The 24,276-nt window shown below is 38.1% G+C and overlaps 1 protein-coding gene across 1 annotated transcript; it reads right to left on the bottom strand.

Moving 5' to 3' along the window:
- Positions 1–10,795: 10,795 nt before the first annotated feature.
- On the bottom strand, positions 10,796–21,319 carry LOC114634650 (ERV-BabFcenv provirus ancestral Env polyprotein-like). Its single transcript, XM_028783243.1, has 2 exons — positions 21,218–21,319; positions 10,796–12,386 (listed from the first exon to the last, which is right to left on the bottom strand). Exon 2 carries the CDS (start codon positions 11,549–11,551, stop codon positions 10,796–10,798), a length of 756 nt encoding a protein of 251 aa, XP_028639076.1. The 5' UTR covers positions 11,552–12,386; positions 21,218–21,319.
- Positions 21,320–24,276: the final 2,957 nt, after the last annotated feature.

Below are 24,276 nucleotides of genomic sequence, written 5' to 3'. Positions count from 1 at the left end.
TATTATATATATATATATTATGAAGATGCCTATATATTATTATCTGGTACTTTCAAGGCTCGGTATCAGGAAGGAAATTTCAAGATCAACGAGTAACAGCATGATTTCTCTTTAGCCTGTGACCAAAATACGTAGTATCGTTCCCAATAGGAATTTGCCATCAATACTTTACTTTAACAGTGTATGCTTTTTATTTTTATTTTTTTAAATAAGACTAGTTTAGCATTTGGTTGTATGTTATTGATTTTATTTATTCTTGGAGGTATTAACTAGGCATATGCTCATTGAAGCTTACTCAAGATTCTTTTGAAATATTCATATTTGGGTTATACTCAGGTTTATATTGATACTTAATAAGGTTTCCTCTGTAGTTTAGAATTATTTTCGTTTTTTCTTAATAGTAAGTATGAACGTCCATGAATTCTTGTGAGCAGGATTCAGTGTGTGTGTGTGTGTGTGTGTGTGTGTGTGTGAATTTTGACTGTCAGTGAGTGTCCATTAATAGACTATAGACATCACAAAGATTTATCACATTGATAAGAAGTCTTCATTTTGAGGACTTACTAGGTTCATTTAGACCCCAGAATTTCCAACCTGCACAGTCCTAATTCTCCTTCCAGCATTTACTTAAGGGAATCTCAGTGTGATAGTGTGTGTAAACATTTAGGACCAATGGAAACTATTAGGCCATTATAAATGTGAAGCTGGGGATTTTATTACTACATATTGCTGAATATTGTTTTAACTTTATCTGTTGTTGTGATAGAAATTTAACTAGAATATTATTCCTTTTCTATCTTACATATTGCATGGTCCTACTCTCTAGTTAGGAAAAACGTTGTAGTATATTGAGCATTCATTTTAGTGTATATAAATTCCTGGAAAATACTGCAAAACAATAAGGTTTGCATTGATTTCTATGGACCACTCATTGTTTCTATAACTCAGATCATTCCATCTGAGATGGATGGTTCAGCATTTCTGGTTGCTACTCTTAAGTATCTCTCTGCTTATGCAGCTCCATGGCATATGCCAGGCTCCAACTGTATGTATGCAAGAAGTTGACCTCTTTCTGTTCATCCATCTCAGACAGTACTTCAACCTCAGCAATATATTTCTTTTTTTTTTTTTAAAGATTTATTTATTTATTTTAAGTATATGAGTACACTGTAGCTGTCTTCAGACACACCAGAAGAGGGCATCCAATCTCATTATGGGTGGTTGTGAGCCACCATGTGGTTGCTGGGATTTGAACTCAGGACCTCTGGAAGAGCAGTCAGTGCTCTTAACCGCTGAGCCATCTCTCCAGCCCTATATATTCTATCATATTTCTATCATGCTACATTATACATAAATATATTTCTATCATGCTACAGACTCATTTAATTTCTTTCTTTCTTTCTTTTTATCATATCTTTGGACACTTATATAGTATTTTAGGACACAATTAATGGGGGCTAAATTAATTTTAAGTATACAATAGATTTTGCAGTTTCTAGCTACCTTATTTAATTTATTTTTTTTAAATGAACTTTATTTAGGGCATGAGAAGAAGGGGTGTTAAGGGAGTAGAGGCAGAGAAAGAGAGGGCACAAAGAAAGGAAGAGGGAAAGAAAGAGAGAGAGAAAGAGGAGACATATTTAATTTGTATTAGAGCTATTTTAAATATGAATTCATTGATGTATGATGCTGTATATACTGTATTCATGAAACTATACATTTATAGTATCAACTACATTCTTAAATAATATTTTTGAAGCTTAAAGTAGATTTTAGAGGTATTCTTTCCTCACCCCTTATGCTCATTTGAACATTTATGTGCACGTGTGTGTGCGTGTGTGCGTGTGTGCGTGTGTGCGTGTGTGTGTGTGATATCCAATGGTACGTCACACAAATGATTGCCTCTTAAAGTCCATGTATGTCATTACTGGAAAACCAAGAAACAAGTCGAGTCTTAATGGTATTTTGGGCTGTTAGATCCAGTGGATACTGACATAATTGGAACACATAGCTACTCAGTCTTTGACAGGGCTTAATCAGTTAAATCCCTATCTTCTGCATTGCAGGGGGCTTCTCCATGGGTAGAACACAACCAAAGATGCACAGAAACAGAAGGAGAAAAGCTTGGCTCTGGGATACAGATGGGATGTCTATGATCTCATCACAGACTTCTGTTAATCTTAATTGTAGAGAATTAACATGTTAAGTAGTTTAAAAATAGCACTGTCTACATTTTGGCCACTACAATAATGATTCTACTTTTTATGCATTATTAAAAAGCTAAATGAACTCTTATAATTGCTATTAGTTATTTTTTGTGTTTGATAGAAAAATAAAATATAATTGTCTTAGGGCTATACTTTCATAATATATTTCAACTATCACATAATTAAATAAGTAATTTCCAGGCATTTGGCTTTTAAAAATAATTCAGGTGCCGGGCTGTGGTGGTGCACGCCTTTAATCCCAGCACTTGGGAGGCAGAGGCAGGCGGATTTCTGAGTTCGAGGCCAGCCTGGTCTACAGAGTGAGTTCCAGGACAGCCAGGGCTACACAAAGAAACCCTGTCTCGAAAAAAAAAAAAAATTCAGGCATCATTTTATAATGTCTGTGGAATCAAATCTCATGTACACCATTGTAGAATAGAAAATAAATATTTTATTAAACGTTTATTTATTTATTTATTTATTTATTTATTTATTTATTTATTTATTTATAATACATTGGGGGAGGGTTGTGTGTACCACAAAACCAGAGGACAACTTTTAGGAATTACTTCTGTCGTTTCATAATGTGAATTCTAGAGATCAACTGAGGTTTTCAGGCTTGTCAGCCAAGGCCCTTACCTGCTGAGCCATCTTGCCAGCTCTATATTTGTTTTTATACATGGAAATGTAGTCATTCACTGGTTGAGTTGAAATAAAATGTCATCTTGTATTTTTAATGCTGAGTTTGCTCCTTCATCTCCTGGACATGTTACATGATCCATAGAAATTGTGACACTGTTGTGGATGAACTTAATGGGTGCAATAATGATTACTGGAGGTGGCTAGAAATTTGGGTTTGGTTAATTGTGACATTCTGTGTTTGGCAAGCAGGTAAGGCAGAAAAGTGTGATAATGAGAACAAGGAACAGAGTTCTTTGTCAACATTCTTTTGTTTACTTACTTGAGTTAATGTTAAATGTTTCAGCATTTCGGTGTTGAACAGTTGGCAACTATTGAGGGAATTTGGCATTATGGTGTCTAGAACTGAACAGACACACTCCTCATAACCAGTATGGTAAGCCAGAGCATTCAGGGATGGGATAGGGGGTTCTAGGGAGGGGAAATGGAGAAAGGTGATGACATCTGAAATGTAAATAAATAAAATGTCCAATAAAAAAATAAGAAGGTTTAAGTTAAGAGTAAAAAATTCCTACTTTCTTAATATCTGGCCAATTTAGACAATTCTTTAAGTTAGTTTTAATGTTCATAAAGAAATAATTATCTTCAAAAGTTATTTTGTATATGATATACATCTACTTATACATGCATGTTGTGTGAATTCATTTATTGATCAAATTTATCGTTTACTATTAAAATTCACCAAAGATAAATATAGTGTTTGTATTTTAATATCAGATTTCATATTTATGTTGCATACTTAGTCTCTTATAATTTTTAATATTTTATTATATTAGTGAAAATTCTCTAGTGAAAGATCAACAATGGAATGAATACATATTGAAAGGTTACTTAGTGGCTTGTTTCACACAGTATGATCTATTAGTTCAATAATGGTTATCTGTACACTGGATAGATTGAGAACTTGGTAGCTCCTTAATGTATCTGGGCTAAATGCCCCATAGACTTCAATTTGTCACTGAAGGCATGAACAATTCCTGGAGAGCTGCTGACTTACAGCTTATTTTGTAAGGCTGAATAAACTAGCATCCAGTGTAAGTAGCAGCAATATAGTGGATGCACACACCAACAAGGAATGAAGGAGCACAGGTAAATCAACACCGATGTTTCCTAGGATCCTGCAGATGCAAGGAACTGACTGCATGGAGTCTGTTGGAGAGTGGGTGTCCCTCAATCAATTCTGGCTAGAATTACTATCACAGTCTCACTCAGAGATAAGTCCCTGATCTTAGGCCCAATCAAGTTGACAACTGAGATTAACCATCAGACTTACTTGCTTCATCTTTTAATTTTCCATCAATCCCCTTTTAATAAGTTTTATGGTCATGACATAATTTGCATGGCACTGGATTTCACCTTTCATTTATCTGCTTGCAATTTTCTTACAAAATGTTGTCATTTTTTTTCATCTATTGCAAGTTGTGTTTTTGTGTCTGTCTCTGACTGTGTCTGTGTGTTTCTCTGTGTGTGTCTGTTTCTCTTTCTCGTGTGTGTGTGTGTGTGTGTGTGTATTCAGGTGAATGTACATGCCCATTCAGTCTTCAATTTCTAGATGGCTATGTTCACCTGACTTGGGCACTGAGAACAAAACTTTACAAGAACAATATGTGCTCCTAATTACTGAGCAACTGATCTGTCCAATCTTTCTTCACTTATATCTTTAATCTTTTATAGTCCCGCTACCTGTCTGCCCTCTGATAGTTCCTCATCCCATTCCTCCTCCCCACTGTCTTCAAGGGGAGGTACCAATCCTCCCACCCCACTCCATCCCACTCCACCCCACTCCACCTCACCCCACCTCACGCCGCCAGGCCTTCCCACTCCCTGGGGCCTCATGTCTTCCCAGGGTTAGGTGCACCTTCTCTCATTGAGGCCAGACCTGACAGACCTCTGCTGTATATATATCATATATCAGGGGCTTTGGACCAGCTAGTGTATGCTGCCTGGTTGATGGCTCAGTGTCTGAGAGATTTCAGGGGGCCAGGTTAGTTGAGACTGTTGGTCTTTCTATGGGTGACCTTCCTCCTCAGCTTCTTCCAGCTTTTCCCTAATTCAACCATGGGGGTCATCAGCCTCTGTTGATTGGTTGTATGTGAAACTCAGTTAGCTTCTTGTTGGGCCTCTCAGAGGTGTAGCCATGCTAGGCTCTTGTCTGTAATGACGCTATAGCATCAGTAATACTGTCAGGCCTTGGAGCCTCCCCTTGAGATGAATCCCAAGTTGGACCATTTACTGAACCTCCTTTTCCTCAGTCTCTTCTCCATTTTTGTCCCTGCAGAACTTTTGGACAGGATCAATTCTGAGTCAGAGTTTTTGACTGTGGGATGGCAACCCCAGCAGTAGACTTCTATCTTAAACACTTTTTTTAATCCAACCTAACATTTTATTCTAAAACACTTATTACTTTCCCATATTAAAACATAATCAACCCAATTTGAACAACTTTAAATTGTAATCTGATTGCTTTTTTTAGCATTTGTTTTCAAGAATTAAGAAATGGAACTAGAAACCAGATTCCGATCTCTACAGTCCAAGTTTTATTTTTGTCACATTGCTTTCCTTAGCAATGTGGTATGACCTACTTAATTCTCAGAGACAACCCAAAACATCACTCAATGAAACATGCAGCTAGTCTTGCAGTATCCAGCTGCTTAGGGAAAACAGGATTCTGCATAATCTAATCAGACTAAGGCACATTTACAAACTCCCTCTTCTCATCCAATTCTTTATTACTGCATATTTTAGAAAAATTGTGCTGAGTTTTGGTATATGAAATGGTGGAAGGAGGATCTTCTACATTTTGAGAGGCCAAATAGCCTGTGTATGACATTCATATTGCTAACTGGGTCATTAAAACATGGACCATGCTTTATACCCTTGTTTAAAAAACCTTTTGAGTTCCAGTCAGGAAAAGAAAAAGTAAAGTAATTAGATATCAGTTTTCATCCATCATAGTGAAAATAAAGCAAGTCTTCCCAGTTCTCCAAACATTAATGAAGGCATGGAGAAAAGAAACTATTTTTAATTTAATTTTAATTTAATTTTATTTTTTATTGGATATTTTATTTATTTACATTTCAAATGTTATCCCCTTTCCCAGTTTCCTTGGTGGAACCCCCTATGTCATTCTCCCTCCTCCTGCTTCCATGAGGGTGTTTACCTACTTGCCTACCCATTTCTGCCTCCCCACCCTTGAATTCCCCTACATTGAGGCATGGAACCATCCTAGGACCAAGGGCCTCTCCTCCATTGATGTCCAATAAGGCCATCCTCTGCTACATATGTGGCTGGAGCTATGGGACCTTCCATGTGTACTCTTTGGTTTGTGGTTTAGTTCCTGGGAGCTCTGTGGGGTCTGGTTGGTTGATATTGTTGTTCTTCCTATGGGTTTCAAACCCCTTCAGCTCCTTCAGTCCTTTCTCTAACTCCTCCATTGGAGATCCTATGTTCAGTCCAATGATTGACTGTGAGCATCCGCCTCTGTATTTGCCAGGCTCTGGCAAAGCCTCTCAGGCGGCAGCTATATTAGGCTCCGGTCAGCAAGTACTTCTTGGCACCTGCAATAGTGTCTGGGCTTGGTGTCTGTATATGGGATAGAGCCCCAAATGGGGCAGTCTCTGGTTGGCCTTTATTTCAGTCTCTGCTCCACACTTTGTTTCTGTATTTGCTCCCATGAATATTTTGTTCCCTCTTATGAGAAGGGCTGAAACATCTATACTTTGGTCTTCCTTCTTGAGCTTCACATGGTCTGTGAATTGTATCTTGGGTATTTCCGATCTTTTAGGCTAATATCCACTTATCAGTGAGTGCATACCATGTGTGTTCTTTTGTGACTGAATTACCTTACTCAGGATGATATTTTATAGTTTCATCTATTTGCCTGAGAATGTCATGAATTCATTGTTTTTAATAGCCATTGTATAAATGTACCACATTTTCTGTATCCATTCCTCTGTTGAATGTTACCTGGGTTCTTTCCAGCTTCTGGCTATTATAAATAAGGGAGCTATGAACATAGTAGAGCATGTGAAACCATTTTACACTGCTCATGGCAACAAAATTTGAGATACCTTGCAAACATTTAAAGTTTTCATTAGAGTATATTACTTATGCACAATACAGGTTTCTGTCATGGCATTTTCAAATATGTATATAATGTAATTTGATCATATTCACTCCTGTTAGTCTTTCTGGTCCACCTCCTATTTCCACCAATTCCATTCTTCTTTCTAGCCATCATGTCTTATTTTTGTGACCCAATGTATTTCACTGGGGTTGAAGCATGCATGAGAGTTTGCATATGGGAGCATGGGCACCTTATTAGAATCTTATGTCTTTCTTTTACTCTATTAATTATTAATTGAATGTTAGATACTCAGGAAAGGGTGGGACCAAATGAGGCTCCCCAATCTAAAAGAGAATGCTGATAGATCCAGTTTTGTGGTGATACACAGTAATCACAAATGCTCTGAGAGTATGAGTACAGTAGACACCTCATGACCAGAAGGAAGCACTTCACATCATTTTCCCCACGTTCCTCCATCTCATATATTATTCCCACCCCTTCTTTGGTGATATTTCCCGATCCTGGTATTGATTGATGTAGGTATTTTTCTTTTTATGTTTGAGCATTCAACATGTTATTTTCAGTATCCTGACCAGTTATGAGTCTCTGAAGTCATTACTGATCATTGCAAAAGAAGCTTCTCTGATCAACGTGTACAGATCACTAGCCTATCTAATAAACACAATTATTTAGACAGTGACTTGATAGATCTATCATGTTTACTTTTTAACAGACAGAATTATCATCATACTAGAGCCTATGACTTCCCCAGTCTCAGATACATGACTAGCTTTACAGAACCATATTGGAATCACCTCTTCTGGATTTGATACCAAATCCAATCAGGAAGCCAATGATTACTCATATAATAGACTTTCTACTATTGCACTTGTCAGTATGCCTAGAGTGAGTTCATTAGTGTATGTAGGGTTTTTGGTATTAAGACTATTGATGACATTTCTGACCCTAAAACTTGGATAGTAACTTTCATCAATATAAAGCTACCCACTAGGAAGGAAGCTTCCAGCTCAGTTTCAGCTTGACTTTTTTATGCTTGTGACCAACCCATGTAGCATTTCCAGCAATAGAGTCTTTTTTTCTTTCTTTTCTTTTTTTTATTTATTTAAGTTTCAGATGTCATTCCCTCCCATCCCCCCAGAAACTCCTTATCCCATCCCCCTTTCCCCTTTTGCTTTTATACCATTTTAATTACATGCAAGTTTTAAGGTCAGTTGTAGGTTGAGGAACCAGCAATACAATAGACGCAAATAGTCAAAGAATAAGCAAGGCGATAATCAAAGTTTCGTGAACACTCACGTGATCCTTGTTTCTAAGGCTTATCAGGATGACCAAAATATCTGAGCCTACTTCCCTGTCCTAGCCCAAAGTTATTTTCATGTCTGAAGCCTAGTTCCTTGTTCTAGCCTAAGATTTAGATTTCTGCCTGAAATTACTTCTTTGTTCTAGCCTAATGTCAGATTCCTGCCTGAAGCCCACTTCCTTGTCCTTGGTCTATGTGAGTTTCCTGCCAAGCAGTCCCAGAAGCTCTACACCTCTCCCCCTTTTCTATTTCATAAACAAGACTGAGTCTATCTTAGGTTGTTCTGAAAAGAATGCCTTCCTTACCCATTATGGAATATGCACTATCAAAAGCAATGCACTTCTGTCTTCGAGTGGTAAGGCTCTGTGCAGAATCTTACCCATCTAGAGTCTTATGATCTACTTTTGGTGGACAACAAGCATCTGTGGCAATTGTTTATGTTTGGGTGAGGGACTTTGTGATCAATAATTTAAGTGTGGTAGCCCAAACTAGTACTATGATTTTTACTTAATAATGTATTGCACCTAAGAGCCTACATATAATTTTTTAGTAGTTCCTTTCTTTGTAACAGGAGAAACTCTTAATTTTTTCTTTGTTTCAGGGTACATTTAGACTCCACCAAACTATTCAAGATCTCAAGGAGATCATGTTTGTATGAATCATGTATCTTAGCACTTATTCTTCTTATACAGAAACTAATTTTGATGAATTTCAGATCTACTATTTTGGTTAAAATAATAATCTATTACATGTTAAAATATATTGCATGAAAAAATAAGTCTTTCAAAGTAAAAACAGCAGTGATAACAGTGGCACTATTTATATAGCCTTTTTGGTTTTGATTTAACAGAAATAATTGAATTTGTATGGTTGTATTTGTACTTACTATGATTCAACATACTGTTTGTGATAACCTAAATGAACGGTCTCACACAGATAAGATTTTATTAGATATTTTATTAGAAAGATTATTTTATTATTGATTTCTTGAAATTCCAGCTATCTCTTTTACATCACATGCAAATACTAGATACTGGTTTTTAAATGGCAACTTGCAGCATAAAACCTTATGGCATATAAAGCAATATTTCATACTGTTTATAAATTCACTACTAGTATTTTCATGCTTTAATTTACTTAAATTGAGTATTTCATGAATAAACTTATATGCATTTTTGGAGTACTATATGATGTCTCAATGCATGTATACAGTTTGGAATGATCCAATCAGGTTTATTTATATGACTGCTCTTTCAAAAAACATTCTCATTTCTTTGTAGAGAAGACAATTTAAATCTTGTTGCATAGCTGTTTTGAAATATGCAGAACATTATTGTTATTAGATATAGTCTTTGTCTGATAGTACAATAGAATTCATGTAACTTGTGTATTTGAGATCAGTGAGTGTCTCTCCAAAGAAATTGAAAGCAGTAAGTAGATGAAATGTCTACATTTTTAAGTTCATTTTAGAATTTTTCACAATTGTCAAAATGTAGAAGCTATAGATCTATTTCTTTGAATAAGACATATACTTACTATAGTCTTTTAAATGTATTTGTTGAACATTTCTTGTAAAATCACCATATTTACATCAATTTCCCTTTTTGTATCCTTATGACTCTATCCCACTCCTCAAATTAATGATCTCTAATTCTTTAAATATTATTATATATTGCGCGCGCACACACACACACACACACACACACACACACACACACACACAGGTCCTAGTTGTGGAAGGCTTCCCATGAAGATCTCCAGCCCGGCCAGTACGGGGTCTCTGGCCAAGGAGATCGAGTGCAAGCAGGGATGGGGAATCACCTCCTCTGCCTCTGCCCGCATTTACTCTCAGGTACCGCACCTGTTGCTATGCTCTGAGCCAGTCTGGGCTGAGCTGGTGAGAAGTGGGCTAGCCAGCAAGGAGGGGAAGGGTCCTGAGCAAATCTCTTCCCAAATGTTACAGTTCTTGCAACAGAAACTCTCTGACAACAGGATGATTCTTGCATACACTCTACATCTCCCGAATAGGTTTCTTATATCCAGTTTTGGGATGGGTCAGAGTCTAGCAGCAATAACCCCTATTGGCTTGGTCTGAGAGCTTGAAGATACCTCATCTACATGTGGGAGAGCCTGAGGCACTGTTCCTACATGACTGATGGCCAAAGACATCTCTGTGGAGGAACCAGGAGGAACCAGGAGGCCCAAGAGTACTGTCAACTCCTACCATCCCTTTAGGGTATTTGGGGTTAGAAGTAGACTCAACTGTGTATCCCATTGCCTCTAACAGACCACCGCCCCACAACTCCCTCTTTTTCTTTTATAAAAAGAGATGTCATCAGAATAACTCTCTCCTATGTTGGGAACAGTTTGATACTGAACCAAGACCTAATTGGTAGTTACTTTTGCAATGCTACTCATCTACTGCTTTAGAACCTGAATGAGGCAGGGTGCCAAGAAGAGCAAGGCTCCAATGGTTAGTATGGGGCCAAGGAGGGGAAGGCATTAGAGTTCCAAGGGGTAGGGGTTGTTGGGAGTACAGCGTGTCCGGAGGTTCCCCTGGAGCTCTTTGAGCATTTGTACATCTTGTTCTACCAGCCCAGATTCATTGACATAGAAGCAACATTCCTCCCCCAGCAAAACACAAGTCCCAACCTGTTCAGCAGGCAACAAGTCCAGGGCCCTCTGGTTTTGGAGAGCAACTCCTGCTAAAGAGGTTATCTGGCATTGAAGAGATTCAAGGCTGTCTATAGTAGAGGACATTGCCTGGTCAAGCTTGTCCTTGAAGTCTCTGGCCAGGTGTTGTGTCTGGACAAGGGCTTCCCCAGCAGTTCCTGTAGCACCAAGTGAAACAGCAAGGCCTAGTCCAATGAGCAGAGGGATGAAGATCTCTTTCTTCTTTCGGCTTCCTCCCATCTGCAAGGCAAGTCCTTCAGGTTCATAGAGGTAAGCCTGGGGGATAACAATCACTTGGGCACTGGAGCCCTGAAAATCATGGTTGATACAGGCACTTATAGTGCCTTTACACCAGAGGAGGGCAGGAGTGTTAACACATACTGATTTGGTAATGGTGATGTCATGGGCACATGCAAGATGGGGTTTTGAGGAGAGCCCTACAAGGCAAAGAGGTGGGGGTAGGTCAAAGAGAGGAATGTCCTGTGCTTTCCTCATGGTCAGGGGTCCATGGAAGTCATAAATTGAAAAGTTAATGGTAATGGCTGTTAATAATGTTTGGGAGAGAGAGAGACACAGAGAAAGCATTGGGAGGAATTGGGGTGGGTCATTACGGGAAGGAGGTCCGTTGTATATTGGATGAACTGTAGCGAGGAAAGGGTAGCTTGTAGTTTCTCCTGAGACTGGTTTTCCTGTTGGGTAATATTAGCATGGGTAAAGGCTGATTTGGGGGCAGTGAAAAGTTTATGGGAGATGTGTAGGTCAGCTACAGGGTATCTGGCATAGCCATTGAAGTAAAGTTTACCCATGACTTCAGTTCGTCAACGTTCATTCCATGGATCACTGATGGAAAGCTAAAAATGAGTTTTAAGATTGTTGGGCATGGTGCCACCATGACTGGTGGATTCCATCATGCAGCTCCAATATCTGCAACCTCCATATGTGGAGATTTCCTGGAGACATTCACCTGTGTTTCAGTAAGTAAAGCAGAGAAAAGGGCTGGGGACAGTGGAGATAGATTCTGTGTGTAGGGGAATCTCAATCCTGGTTTGACATCCTTCATGTGGGCAGTCCTGGGTTCCTATAACTTTACTGTGTCCATTGTAGGTTTCCCTAGCATAGAATCTCCAGTGGTAGGTGTTGGGAGAGGCTGGGCAGTAGCAGAGTTAGCATGAAGTTAGCAAAAACAGTCAAGAGAATAGAGGATAGGAGGCCTTGTGGAGGGCACATAGCCTGGGCAGCGGTCACCAGGTCTTGGATGTCCTTCTAGGAGATCCTGCTGTTCCTCTGGGTGTGGTGTCTCCTCTGCCTTCTCTTCTCCCTCCTTGGTTCTTGATCTGTCAATGAGAGGCAGGCCATCTTCTTGGTTGGTGGGGTGGTGTCAGACATTTCTGGCAGGGACTCAGATAAGCTTAGGCTGGTCCTGTGGAAAATCACAAGCAAAACACCTCCCAGTTATAAGGAAGGGGTCTGGTCCCTTCCAAATTCCATCCAAAGGATCTTGCCATTGTACTAGGGCAGGGGAGCAAATTTTGGTGTGTGCAAATGGAGGGAAATAGGAGGGTGTTTGGAGTTTTTGTAGATGTTAAATATGTTTAGGGTACTCAGGGCCATCATTAATTGTATATTGGGGGATAAGTAGTTGTTTTTTGTTTCAAGAATTGGGCCTTCAGGGTCTGATGTGTTCTTTGTATTATTCCTTGACCCTGAGGGTTGTGGGGAATTCCTATATGATGGGCAATTTCCCAGCATGTGCCGAAAGTTTTCAATTAAGAGCTAGTGAAGGCAGAGCTATTATCAGTTTTTATCTGTTGAGGAATGCCCATGATGGCAAAGGTAGAGAGCATATGGCAAATTAACCTTTTTGAGTTTTCACCTGTCTGGGCTGTAGTCCATATAAAATGTGAGTATATATCTACAATGACAAAAACATATTTTTGTCTACCGAATTGAGGATTATGGGTGACATCAACTTGCCATAAGGCATTGGATTTGAGGCCTCTAGGATTGGTGCCCATGGTTTGTGAAGCTGGGGTGGTAATGAGGGATGCGCAAGAGGCACATGTTTTTATTATCCTTTGGAGTTGAGCAAGGGGATATGAGGGAAGCAAGCATGAAGCCCCTTTAGAATTGTGTGTGTGCATGAATGAAATTGGTTTGCTTGTTCAGTGGAGGCTATGAATGTCCCTGTTGGGGCAGTTTGGTCAGCGAGTTCATTTCCCTCACACATAGGACTTGGCAGGGGACTGGGAGATCATATATTCTGGATATAGATGAGGGAGGCCCTTTCCTGAAGGAGGGTGGAGACCTATATGAGTAGAGAGGAAACTGGGTTGGCATGTAGTTTGACAAATGATCTTGACAGCCAGGGGAGCAAATTGACAGCATATACACTGTCTGAAAAGAGGTTAAGGGGGCCCTTAACTTCTTTTAGAGCTAGGTGAATGGCATATAGTTCTTTATATTGGGGGAATGGTGGGGAAGTTCTTTGAATGGGAGGATGTGCATGTGTGTGTGCATACACACTTACATATACAACCTGTTGAGTTAGTTCACTTACTGTTGCTCATGTGCTGAGTTTTGGGCTGACCACTTTGGATGTTTTATGCTATCAGGCAGTTCAACCTTAGAGAACCCTGATTCTCCTCTCAGCAGCTTTTAATTGTCTGTAAGTCTTCATCCAGGGGTTAGACCTTTTGAAATTTTCTACATCCCAACTGGCACATCAACTTGCATTGTCATTTTCTATGTCTTGCTTGCATATAATCTCATAAGATCATCTGTTGGTTATTTGAAAAATGTTCCTTCACTAAGCTGTGCAAATCTTCTGAATGTATCATTTTAGAGAATCAATGTTTTTGCTCTTACATACACAATCACAGAATCTTTAGTTACCTTGAGGTTCCATGATAACATTTTGATAATGGCTGATAGAGAAGTAGCTTTCAGATTTTCAATGAATCATGACTGATACACTTAATTGGTTTGATTATATTGAGGAAAACAGAAAGTATCTATGTGGTAAATTTAAATCAACTAAGTAAAAATGTATGTTTGTTTGTTTGTTTATTTATTTATTCATTTATTTATGTTTTTCGAGACAGGGTTTCTCTGTGTAGCCCTGACTGTCCTGGAACTCACTCTGTAGACCAGGCTGGCCTCAAACTCAGAAATCTGCCTCCCTACTGCTGAGACTAAAGGCGTGCGCCACCACTGCCCGGCTAAAAAAATTTAATGTTCTTTTGTGATTGGCTTACTTCACTCAGGATGATAATTTCTAGTTCCATCCATTTACCTAGGAACCTCTCAAATTCATTGTTTTTAATAGCCGAGTAATACTCCATTGTGTAAATATACCACATTTTTTGAATCCATTCCTCAGTTGAAGGACATCTGGGTTCTTTCCAGCTCCTGGCTATTATAAATAAGGCTGCTATGAACATAGTTGAGCATATGTCTTTGTTATATGTTCGAGCATCTTCTGGGTATATGCCTAGGAGTGGTATAGCTGGATCCTCAGGTAATGCTATGTCCAATTTTCTGAGGAACCGCCAGACTGATTTCCAAAGTGGTTGCACCATCTTGCAGTCCCACCAACAATGGAGGAGTGTTCCTCTTTCTCCACACCCTCGCCAGCATCTACTATCACCTGAGTTCTTAATCTTAGCCATTCTGACTGGTGTGAGATGGAATCTCAGAGTTGTTTTGATTTGCATTTCCCTGATGACTAAGGACATTGAACATTTCTTTAGATGCTTCTCGGCCATTCGAGTTTCTTCCATTGAAAATTCTTTGTTAAGCTCTATACCCCATTTTTTAATAGGGTAATTTGGTTGTCTGGTGTCTACTTTCTTGAGTTCTTTGTATATATTGGATATTAGCCCTCTATCAGATGTAGGATTGGTAAAGATCTTTTCCCAATTTGTTGGTTGTCGTTTTGTCCTATTGACAGTGTCCTTTGCCTTACAGAAACTTTGCAATTTTATGAGGTCCCATTTGGTATTCACTCACTGATTATTGGATATTAGCCCAGAACCTTGAAATGCCCAAGATGCAACTCACAGGCCACTTGAAGCTCATAAAAAAGGAAGACCAAGTGGGGGTGATTCAGTTCTTCTTAGAAGGAGCAACAAAATACTCAAGGGAGCAAACATGGAGACAAAGTGAGGGACAGAAACTGAAGGAGGGGCCATTTGAAGACCTTTCCACCTGAGTATCCACCCCATATGCAGTCACCAAAGGTAGATGCTGATGTGGAAGTCAGGAAGTACATGCCGATAAGGGCCTGATATGGATGCCTCCTCAGAGGCCTTCAAGAGTCTGACATATTCAGAGGCAGATGCTCACAACTAGCCATTGAACTGATCATGAGGTTCTCAATGGAGGAGTTAGAGTGAGGACAGAAGGAGCTGAAAGGGTTTGTGGCACCATGAGGAGAGCAACAATACCAACCAACCACAGCTCCCAGGGTCCTAACCACCAGCCTGGGAGCACTTATGGAGGGATTCAGGGCTTCAGCTGAATATGTAAGAGTAGAGGGCCCTGCTAGGCACAGGTGGAAGATGAGATCCTTGACCTCATGAAGGCTGGACGCCCCAGGGGGTGGGAATTTTGAGGGTGGGGAAGTGGGAGTGGGGGGGGGGGGTAGGTGGGGGTTACATCCACAAAGAAGAGGGTGGAGGGGTAAGGGGTGGGGGGGTTCCGGGGTGGGGGGGGGATGGGGTAAGGGGATAACATATGAAATGTAAATAAAATATCCAATAAAAAAAGAAAAAGAAAAACTGAAAAAAAAGAAAAAAATTGATAAAAAAATTTAATGTTAAAAATGTTTTATATTTTTAGCAAACAAACTTTGTATTATACATTGGACATAAACTTCAATGACACAAAGTAGCTATGTAAACACAGAAAAATATAAAATCTCAAATGGAAAATGCGTTCAGCCTTGATGATGTAAGAGAACAAAATTGACACATGGAGAGAAGGCTTGAAATGCAGGAAAGAACAGATCTGAAAATAGAACTGGGTAAAAACTGTTTTTTTTTGGAGAGATTTCACTTTTGAGGTTTGCATTTAGATCACTGAGTCAACTGCATGGCTAACTCCACTCTTCTGTGAGTACCTAGCCTTAGCTCATGGATTACAGTCTTTAATGCAGAGAATATCAGAGCAGAGCTGACATGAATTCTAAATAATTATAGAACAATAAGTGGGAGAGAAAATCCTTCTTTCAATTTAGACCATAAACAAGAAAAAAAAATTCTCTGAAGCGAAAGTTTTTGATAAAATGTGTTCCATAAATTAGTGCTCAGCCCTTCCTCAAAAAAAGGATAAAATATGTAAGTATGATTACTCCCAGTGAAGAAGAAAATATACACTTACCTGTGGGACACCTAACATAGGCTTTCTGCTGCAGTTATGACCAGGCAAACAAGAACTAAAGATGTAATTATAAAATAAAACATCATCAGACAACATGAGCAACCATATACTCAAACACAAAGAATAAAAAAAAAAACTGCCAAGGGACAATAGTTAACACAGATTACTAATATGATTAATGTGGATGATGATACTTAAAAGGTACCATTTCAGAACTACAGGCATACACAGTGCTATATAAATACATGATCACTGTAATCAAATGACCCTGGTGAACACACTACTTAGTACAAGTGACATAGTTGAAGACTACTCATGAGCAAAGCAGAAAATGAAGGACAAAGATGAACCATGTGTTCCACAAATTACTGCTCAGCCCTTCCTCAAAAAGCCCATCCTGAGCCCATCCTCAGGATGAAGTATGTAAGTATGATTACCTCACAGTGAAGAAGAAAACATACAGTTATCTGTGGACACCTAACCTAGGAAAGCTGATAGACATGGAAGTTCTATTCAAAGCTTGAATGATAGAAATAATGGAGTACAAATAAGAGAGATCACCTGTCATAGAAAAAGAGGAGGAGAAGAAAGCAAAATAATGAAGTGCTGGGAAAAGAGAAGAAGTTCAGATTTAGGAGAGGATTCAGAATAATTCTAAAGCAATAAAAGCAGCCATATGCATAAAAAGTACAGGTTTTAAATGCCTTCCTCGGAGGGTGAGGCAAGAGTGCTATTCATTTCCAATTTTTCACAAGTGCTGCTATTTTATCAATTATTTGCATGCATATATACATTCCAGTGTGTGCACATATAGTGTACAGGTAGAAAGGTCCATGTGTTTTTCACAGGTACCAACTAATTTGGAAACAAGAAATATAAGTGAGCATATGAATCTAAGTCCTCCAAATATAGGAACACATGATATCATCATTGTCGTTGTTATCTCCTTCATCATCATCACCATCATCGTGACATTTGATTTCAGGCTAGTGTTTAAGTTTTGTGTAAAATTACAGTATCAATCCTAGAAAAATAGTTTATAGAATCTGAAAGTCTGATAATTAAGTTTATTTAAAAGAAAAACAGTATTTAACATTCATGAGTTTGGTGGATATTTTCCTACTGGGAATTAAATTACATTATAAGGTTATAGCTACTGAAGGAGTGTGTTCTAGCATGAAAATAATAGAAATAAATAAAACCAAGTGTATAATTACTTATCTGTACTTTGGGATTCATCATGTGATGAAGGAACCTTTTCAGATCAGCAAAGAAGTGATTAGTTATTTAATATATGCAATTGAGCAATAACTGTTTAAGACTTGATGTGATTTATTTTATCAACAATGGTAAATTAAAATAAGTAAACCTATAAAAATATACAAAACTAACACTAAAGGGGTTTTGAAAATTCATATGGAAATACTGCATAGAAGCCTCAATATATATGTGAAAGATTGATTGGAACCACCATATTATGAAGGTGATAACACCTTATGCTACAAAGTAAAACCTCCAGTATCAGGAATAGATTATATCTTGCTGATTTTTTTTCACCAAAGAGACTCTCGCAGAAAATATCATAGGCTAATGCTAAAGCTATTGTTAACTTTCCATAACCTGATGGCAAAGCCCTATTATTGCAGACACAACTTTCTTATGTCATTGAATATGGAGAAATTGAACTAGTGCCCCAATAGACAGCTTCATTTGTCCTGAATAGTGTTCGTGGTGCTGGAAGATAGTTTGCATTCGCCTGGAGGTGTAAAGAATCTTCAGCATCAACTATCAGCAAACTCATTGACCCACAATGACAACTGTCCTCCAAGATACACTGGTCCAACAGTAGCACAAATATGGGAGTAATCACCCACTTTTGATTGGATTTAAGGCCCACTCCATAAGGTGGAACTCACCATCCCTGACATTACTAAAGTGGCTGAGACCCATGACTATGTAGGTCATGGACTTTAGGGGAAAAACTACAACTCTTATTTTGCTAAAGGAACACAGGAATAAAATGATGTCTAATAGCATGTTGTATTCATAGATCAAGCCATCACTCAGCTTGTTTCAGGAGATGGTACTTGACACAGAGACCCACAACTGGATGGTGTATAGAGAGTAGAGGCTTTGGAGCACTCAGCTCGAAATAGTATATGTTTATCAAACTCCTCTCCTCATGGATTAGAGACCAATGTAGTAGAGGAAGAATATTGAACCATCAGAGGCAGTGGATTACTTTTAATTGGTCTGTTTGATTTTTTATGTTTGATAAAGAAGAACTCATGAAGTTACATGGGTAGGAAAGATCTGGAGTTGTGGGAGGTGAAAGAATATAATCAAAATATAGTGCACAACTATATTTTAATAAGAATCAAAACTATAAAATGCCAACCTATAAAAATGTATAAACATTAAATTGTTAGAATAGAATGAATGGGACTACTTTTTCAGCTTGACAGGATATTAGTTTATTAACAAATATATCTGCTTGGAATTCCCCTCTACTTCTTGTTGACCTTTCCCTAAATTTCATTATCTTGCTTCAATCAATATCTTTCACTGGGACACGAGTGCACGCTCACGTGTGCGCGCGCGCACACACACACACACACACACACACACACACGACTTATCGAATTATATATTTATACATACATTAACCATAGTGTTCATTTTAGCAATGCTGACATGTTGGCTGCTTAGCTGCTCCTAACAGCCACAGAGCCTTGATAGTTTCCTGGAATGAAGTGTACTTTCAAGCATTTCGTTGAGTAAAAGAGGCCATGAATTTGAGAGAAAGCAAAGATGAGTAGGTCTCTGGAGAATTTGAAGGGAAGAAATCAAAAGGGGAAATGATACAGGTATATTTTAATATCAAAAAATGAAAGAAATGTACACTCAACTTTAGTCATTGAAATAATAATGCAAGCTTATAACATACAATAAAAATGTATGTTTATATTGCATATCAGATTATTCATTAGATAATGCCCAGTCCTTATTTCCAAAGGGGTAAGTGACTTGTCCACTCTTTGTTTCACCAACATATTCCATTTGTCAAATACTTATTTGAGAAGGATGTTTTATGAGAAACAGAAGTCAAATGTTCTTAGTCAATCTTGCCTGTGCAAAAATATCTGCCTGAAAATGATACTCCCTGTGTAAAATGATATTGAAAAGAAATCGTTGTTTGGAAAGGTCAAAAGGTCATTCTCATCTCTTTCCCATTTTTTTTTCTTGCACAAACTTAGTTGGGATCTTTATTTTGCCTTCTATACTATGTTTTCAATTTCAAAATGTACATCTTACATCATATTTGATTATAGTGATTTTTAAGTTGATTGTATGAGAGAACAAATTATCTTTATTGGGTTTTTTAAAGTGCATTAAGAATAAATCATAAACTACATCTGACAAATGAAAATATATGCAGAAAAAGTACCTAATTTGATTACAAAACAATATCTATTAATGTCTGTGAGTGTACTCATCAGTAAATTAATAGATTTAAAATATACATTTTTTTTCTCAAAATCTCAGAAATGTTCTGGTTTCTCACATCTTGGCCCCTAATTTATGGAAAGAGTTCAATATTTGGATGCATGAAAAATAAATATGATTTATTCTTGGTGGTACTATAATGTATTAAAAGGCCAACATTGTAATATATAAAAAGATCACAGTTGTCCATTAATTCTCATATACTTTAACATTTTGTGCACCCACAAGGATGCTTCTAGAATTTCTTGGTAGCAAATGAACATTGAAAAAGAATATGATTTAATATGCCCTAGAGTTGTGTTATATTAAATAATTTATACATGGCAATGGAAATTCTAATGAACTCAATCAAGATAAAATTATAGACTATTGTAAAGTTTGAAAAAACAATTGAGATGAAGATGTTTAAATTTATACCATCAATGCCTACAAGATAATCAATCCTATCCTGTGTGGACAAATAACTTTATAAATTAAAGTAATCAAAGTCTTAGTTGTGATATGGTCAATCACTTTTCATACAAATAGATATAAATAGATAAAACCTTTGGTAAAAGTAAAGTTGACATTTTCCATAATATCCAATTTCATAAACAAATAAAATGGTTATTGAGTAGATTTTTAAAAAGATCATCAAATTTTATTTCTGGTTTCACTATTATAATTTTAAAATTTTTACATGTGTGCCTAAAAATGTTTTTAAGAATCATGAGAAATAATTGACTCATCCTTAACAAAAAATGCAAAACAGTCATTTTCATTAGAATATAATTTACTACTTATCAAATTTTGAAGTTTTCTTTAACTTTGTAAATCCTGTATGAACATTTATGTCTTTTTGTAAAACAACTCTAGAATGTTAGAAACCACAACTGATATTGATATTTTGAATAAAGATGGAACCCCTCAACTCAGCCTGACATCCTAAAAATATCATCAAGAATGTCTTTTTATTTTTGGAGGACATGCAGGAAAAACTTTAGAGAAAGGCAACTGGTTTGAAGGGGTAACGATCAAATGAATCACTACTTATAAATAGCAATTATGTTAAACATCATAATTAGTAAGACTAACTAATAAATTATTTTTGTTTACTCCATTTTAATGTGTAATCTCTATTTAAAATTGTCTCAAATCAAATAATAACTCAAGGAATCCTGTTTCTTTGGGAGATTCCCCTTGGAGCTCCAAGAGATGTAAAATGAGTGTGACATTAGGCAAAAGGACAAGCCAGTGCCCAATGCATTGCTTAGCAATTTACTTCCTGACAGGCTTCAATCCAACTGGAAACTTTTTGAATAAATATGCACAATGTATCTCAAAGTTGTTGCTTCATTGTTCAAATAAATTAACCCACTCACTCACCATCAGGGCTATCTTCCGCTCCCAGATCTCTTTGTGATACATTTCACTCATTTTGTGTTTTCCTCCATGCAAGAAACAAGCTCTTCTAAGGAGATGTTCAGGAAGAAGCATAAGGAGCTATTATTAAAAGCATGACATCTGCCTGTGTGCCTTGTCACCATTAGTGAATGTCACTTAAATGGGATAGAGGATTTCTGCTATTTCTCATACTTATTTATCATACTTATTAAATGTCTGTTATATATACAAATTAATGCAGAGAAGTATATATTCATCAAGATAAAATTTCCCGAGATTATACTGTCCTCTCTTCTACTCTAGGACGCTCGACTCTTCTGACCTTGTAACTCTATCCTGGTGCCTCGGTCAGTTCCTCCTAGCTAGTTATTAATCCATTTGCTTCTGTGTCTCTGTCTCACTCTCACTTCACCCTTACCCTCCATTCAGTACAGTCAGCACCTTGCCTGTCTAATTTAGTTGCTTGCCTACTGAATCTTTGCTAACCCGTGTCAATGTAAAAACACCACTCTCATCCCCAAAGGGATTTGAGGCAGTGTATTCTGGCCCCAAATACAAGTTATTGTGGCCCAGGAGCACAGACAGACTTCTCCACATTCCATGTTTCATACAGTTTGTATGTTAATGGAAAAAAAGAAAGTATTAAATGAAGACACTTTTCAAGCACCTTGGTAAACACCTCCAGAAGGCAGGTTATAAGCAGAGAGATCTCTGCTGAGGGCTTAGGTACTAGCTGAGAACATTCTTAGCCTTTTGACTGGTGGACCTTGAATTTATTAATGAAGTCCAAAGGCTTTTTATCTGCTAGTTAAAGGGTGTTAGCTCTGACACAGAGGTTGGCAAGGAATGAATATTTAGGGCTTAAAAATAGCCTCAAATAAACTGTATCTAGCCCTAGACCTGTACATCTCCACATCTCTGAATTTCTAAAGTAGTCAGTATGTCTATGCAGACAGTTTCTCTCCAAGTATTCTTATTAGCATGCATGTTCTTTGTTCTCTTCTTCATATGGAGTAGGTTAAGGTAATTCTGATTTCTCACTGTATGTATAATACCGAAAAGCGTGTCTAATAAAAGATAAAGTGCTATTATACTTTTGAAATTCTCTTTACTGTGTGTGCACACATGCATGCGTGTGTGTGTGTGTGTGTGTGTGTGTGTGTGAAGGGCATGCCTCAGCATGTGTGTGGAACTTTGTGGAGTTTACTGTCTTTGGCTCTCTTCTTCTACCTTTATATGAGTTCCAGGGATACAACTCAGCAGCTTAGGCTTGTGCAGCAAGGTATTTTACCCTCTGAGCTATCTCAATGGCCCAGGAATTCTTCTTTAAGGATGCTCTCAGACAAGTCTTGAGCAGGTAAGCACAGCAGTAAGCGTATGCAAGCATTGACTATGTTACCGGCTGAGGGTATCATTTTGCACATCTTTCCAGTTCTTACAACTTTTTGCCTTCATTTCCATGATGCTTCTTGAGCCTTGGTGGGGGTGATTGACTGTTCAGAGCTGATCACTCTGCTGGCAGTAGGAGAAGGACTTATTGAGAAGAAAATTTACAGCAAAAAAAATTTGAGGGTATGAGAGCGGGGAAGGAAGATGTGTGAAAGTGACTCAAATTTATTATATAAATAATAAAAAACTTTCAATCATTAAACATAAAAGAATAACTTCTCATTTCATCTTGATAATGAAATTAGTTGAATATGTTTTTCTAAATCACTTTTTTAAAAAAAAATAGATAATGAAAACCTCAGCTGACCTGGCTGCTAGCTCAAAGACATTGCAAATCAAGGGTATAAGTATGCCTCAATGCCAGGAAAAGTACACTCGCATTAATATGCATTAAAATCTGACTCAGAATATGTATGAAAAATTCATGTGTTTTTCTTCAACTCTTGGATGAGATTATAATAAGTTTTATCCTAATCATATAAAATAAAGTAGGAACATGATTGAAGACATGCTAAGGTATAATATGTATGTGGCTAATAACATTTCCTTAGCATATTCTAGAGTAAATTACACTTGGATTGTATTCAGTGACTGAGGAAATCTTTGGGGGAGCAATTTCAAATGCCTTCATATCAATACTTTCCATTTTTTATTTGCACAGAAAATTAAAACTACATTTTTCTCATGTAATTGTATCTGTGTAAAGGCATGTAAGAGAAAACTTGAGGAACGGTGAGTTTTAAAATTTTATTTATTTATTTAATTAGTTACACCCTGGATTTTATCCCCCCGACCGCCGTCCACCTTCTGACTGTTCCACATCCCATACCTCCAACCCACCCCCTGTCTCCATGAGGCTGTCCCTACCCTCTATCCAAGCCCCAATTGACCTCTAAACTCCCTATGGCCCCCAGTTCCTTGAGAGTTAGGTGCATCATCTCTGAACATAGACCTGGTAGTTCTCTGCTCTGTATTTGTTGGGGGCCTTATATCAGCTGGTATATGCTGCCTTTTTTTGGTGGCCCAGTGTTTGAGAGATCTCGGGGTCCTCCCACAGGGTTGCCCTCCTCCTCAGCTTCTTTCAGCCTTTCCCTAATTCAGCAACAGGGGTCAGCAGCTTCTGTCCATTGGTTGGGTGCAAATATCTGCATCTGACTCTTTCAGCTGCTTGTTGGGTCTTTTGGAGGGCAGTCATGATAGATCCCTTTTTCTGAACTCTCCACAGCCTCAGCAATAGTGGCAGGCCTTGGGACCTTCCCTTGAGCTAGATCCCACTTTGGGCCTGTCGCTGGACTATCTTTTCCTCAGGCTCCTTTCCATTTCGATCCCTGTAGTTCTTTCAAACAGGAACAATTATGGGTCAGAGTTTGGACAGTGGGATGCAACTCCCTCCCTCACTTGATGCCCTGTCTTCTTGCTGGAGGTGGGCTCTATAAGTTCCTTCTCTCTACTGTCAGGTATTTCATGTAAGGTCTCTCCCTTTGAGTCCTGAGAGTCTCTCACCTCCCAGGTGTCTAGTGCATTCTGGAGGGTCTCCCCAACCTCCTACCTCCCTAGGTTGCCTGCCTTCATTCTTTCGGTTGGCCCTCAGA

Source organism: Grammomys surdaster, unplaced genomic scaffold (assembly GCF_004785775.1).
Source record: "Grammomys surdaster isolate TR1022 unplaced genomic scaffold, NIH_TR_1.0 99, whole genome shotgun sequence".
Lineage (NCBI taxonomy): Eukaryota > Metazoa > Chordata > Mammalia > Rodentia > Muridae > Grammomys > Grammomys surdaster.
Note: the sequence above shows the minus strand (reverse complement) of the source record. Positions and strands in the feature narration are given on the sequence as shown.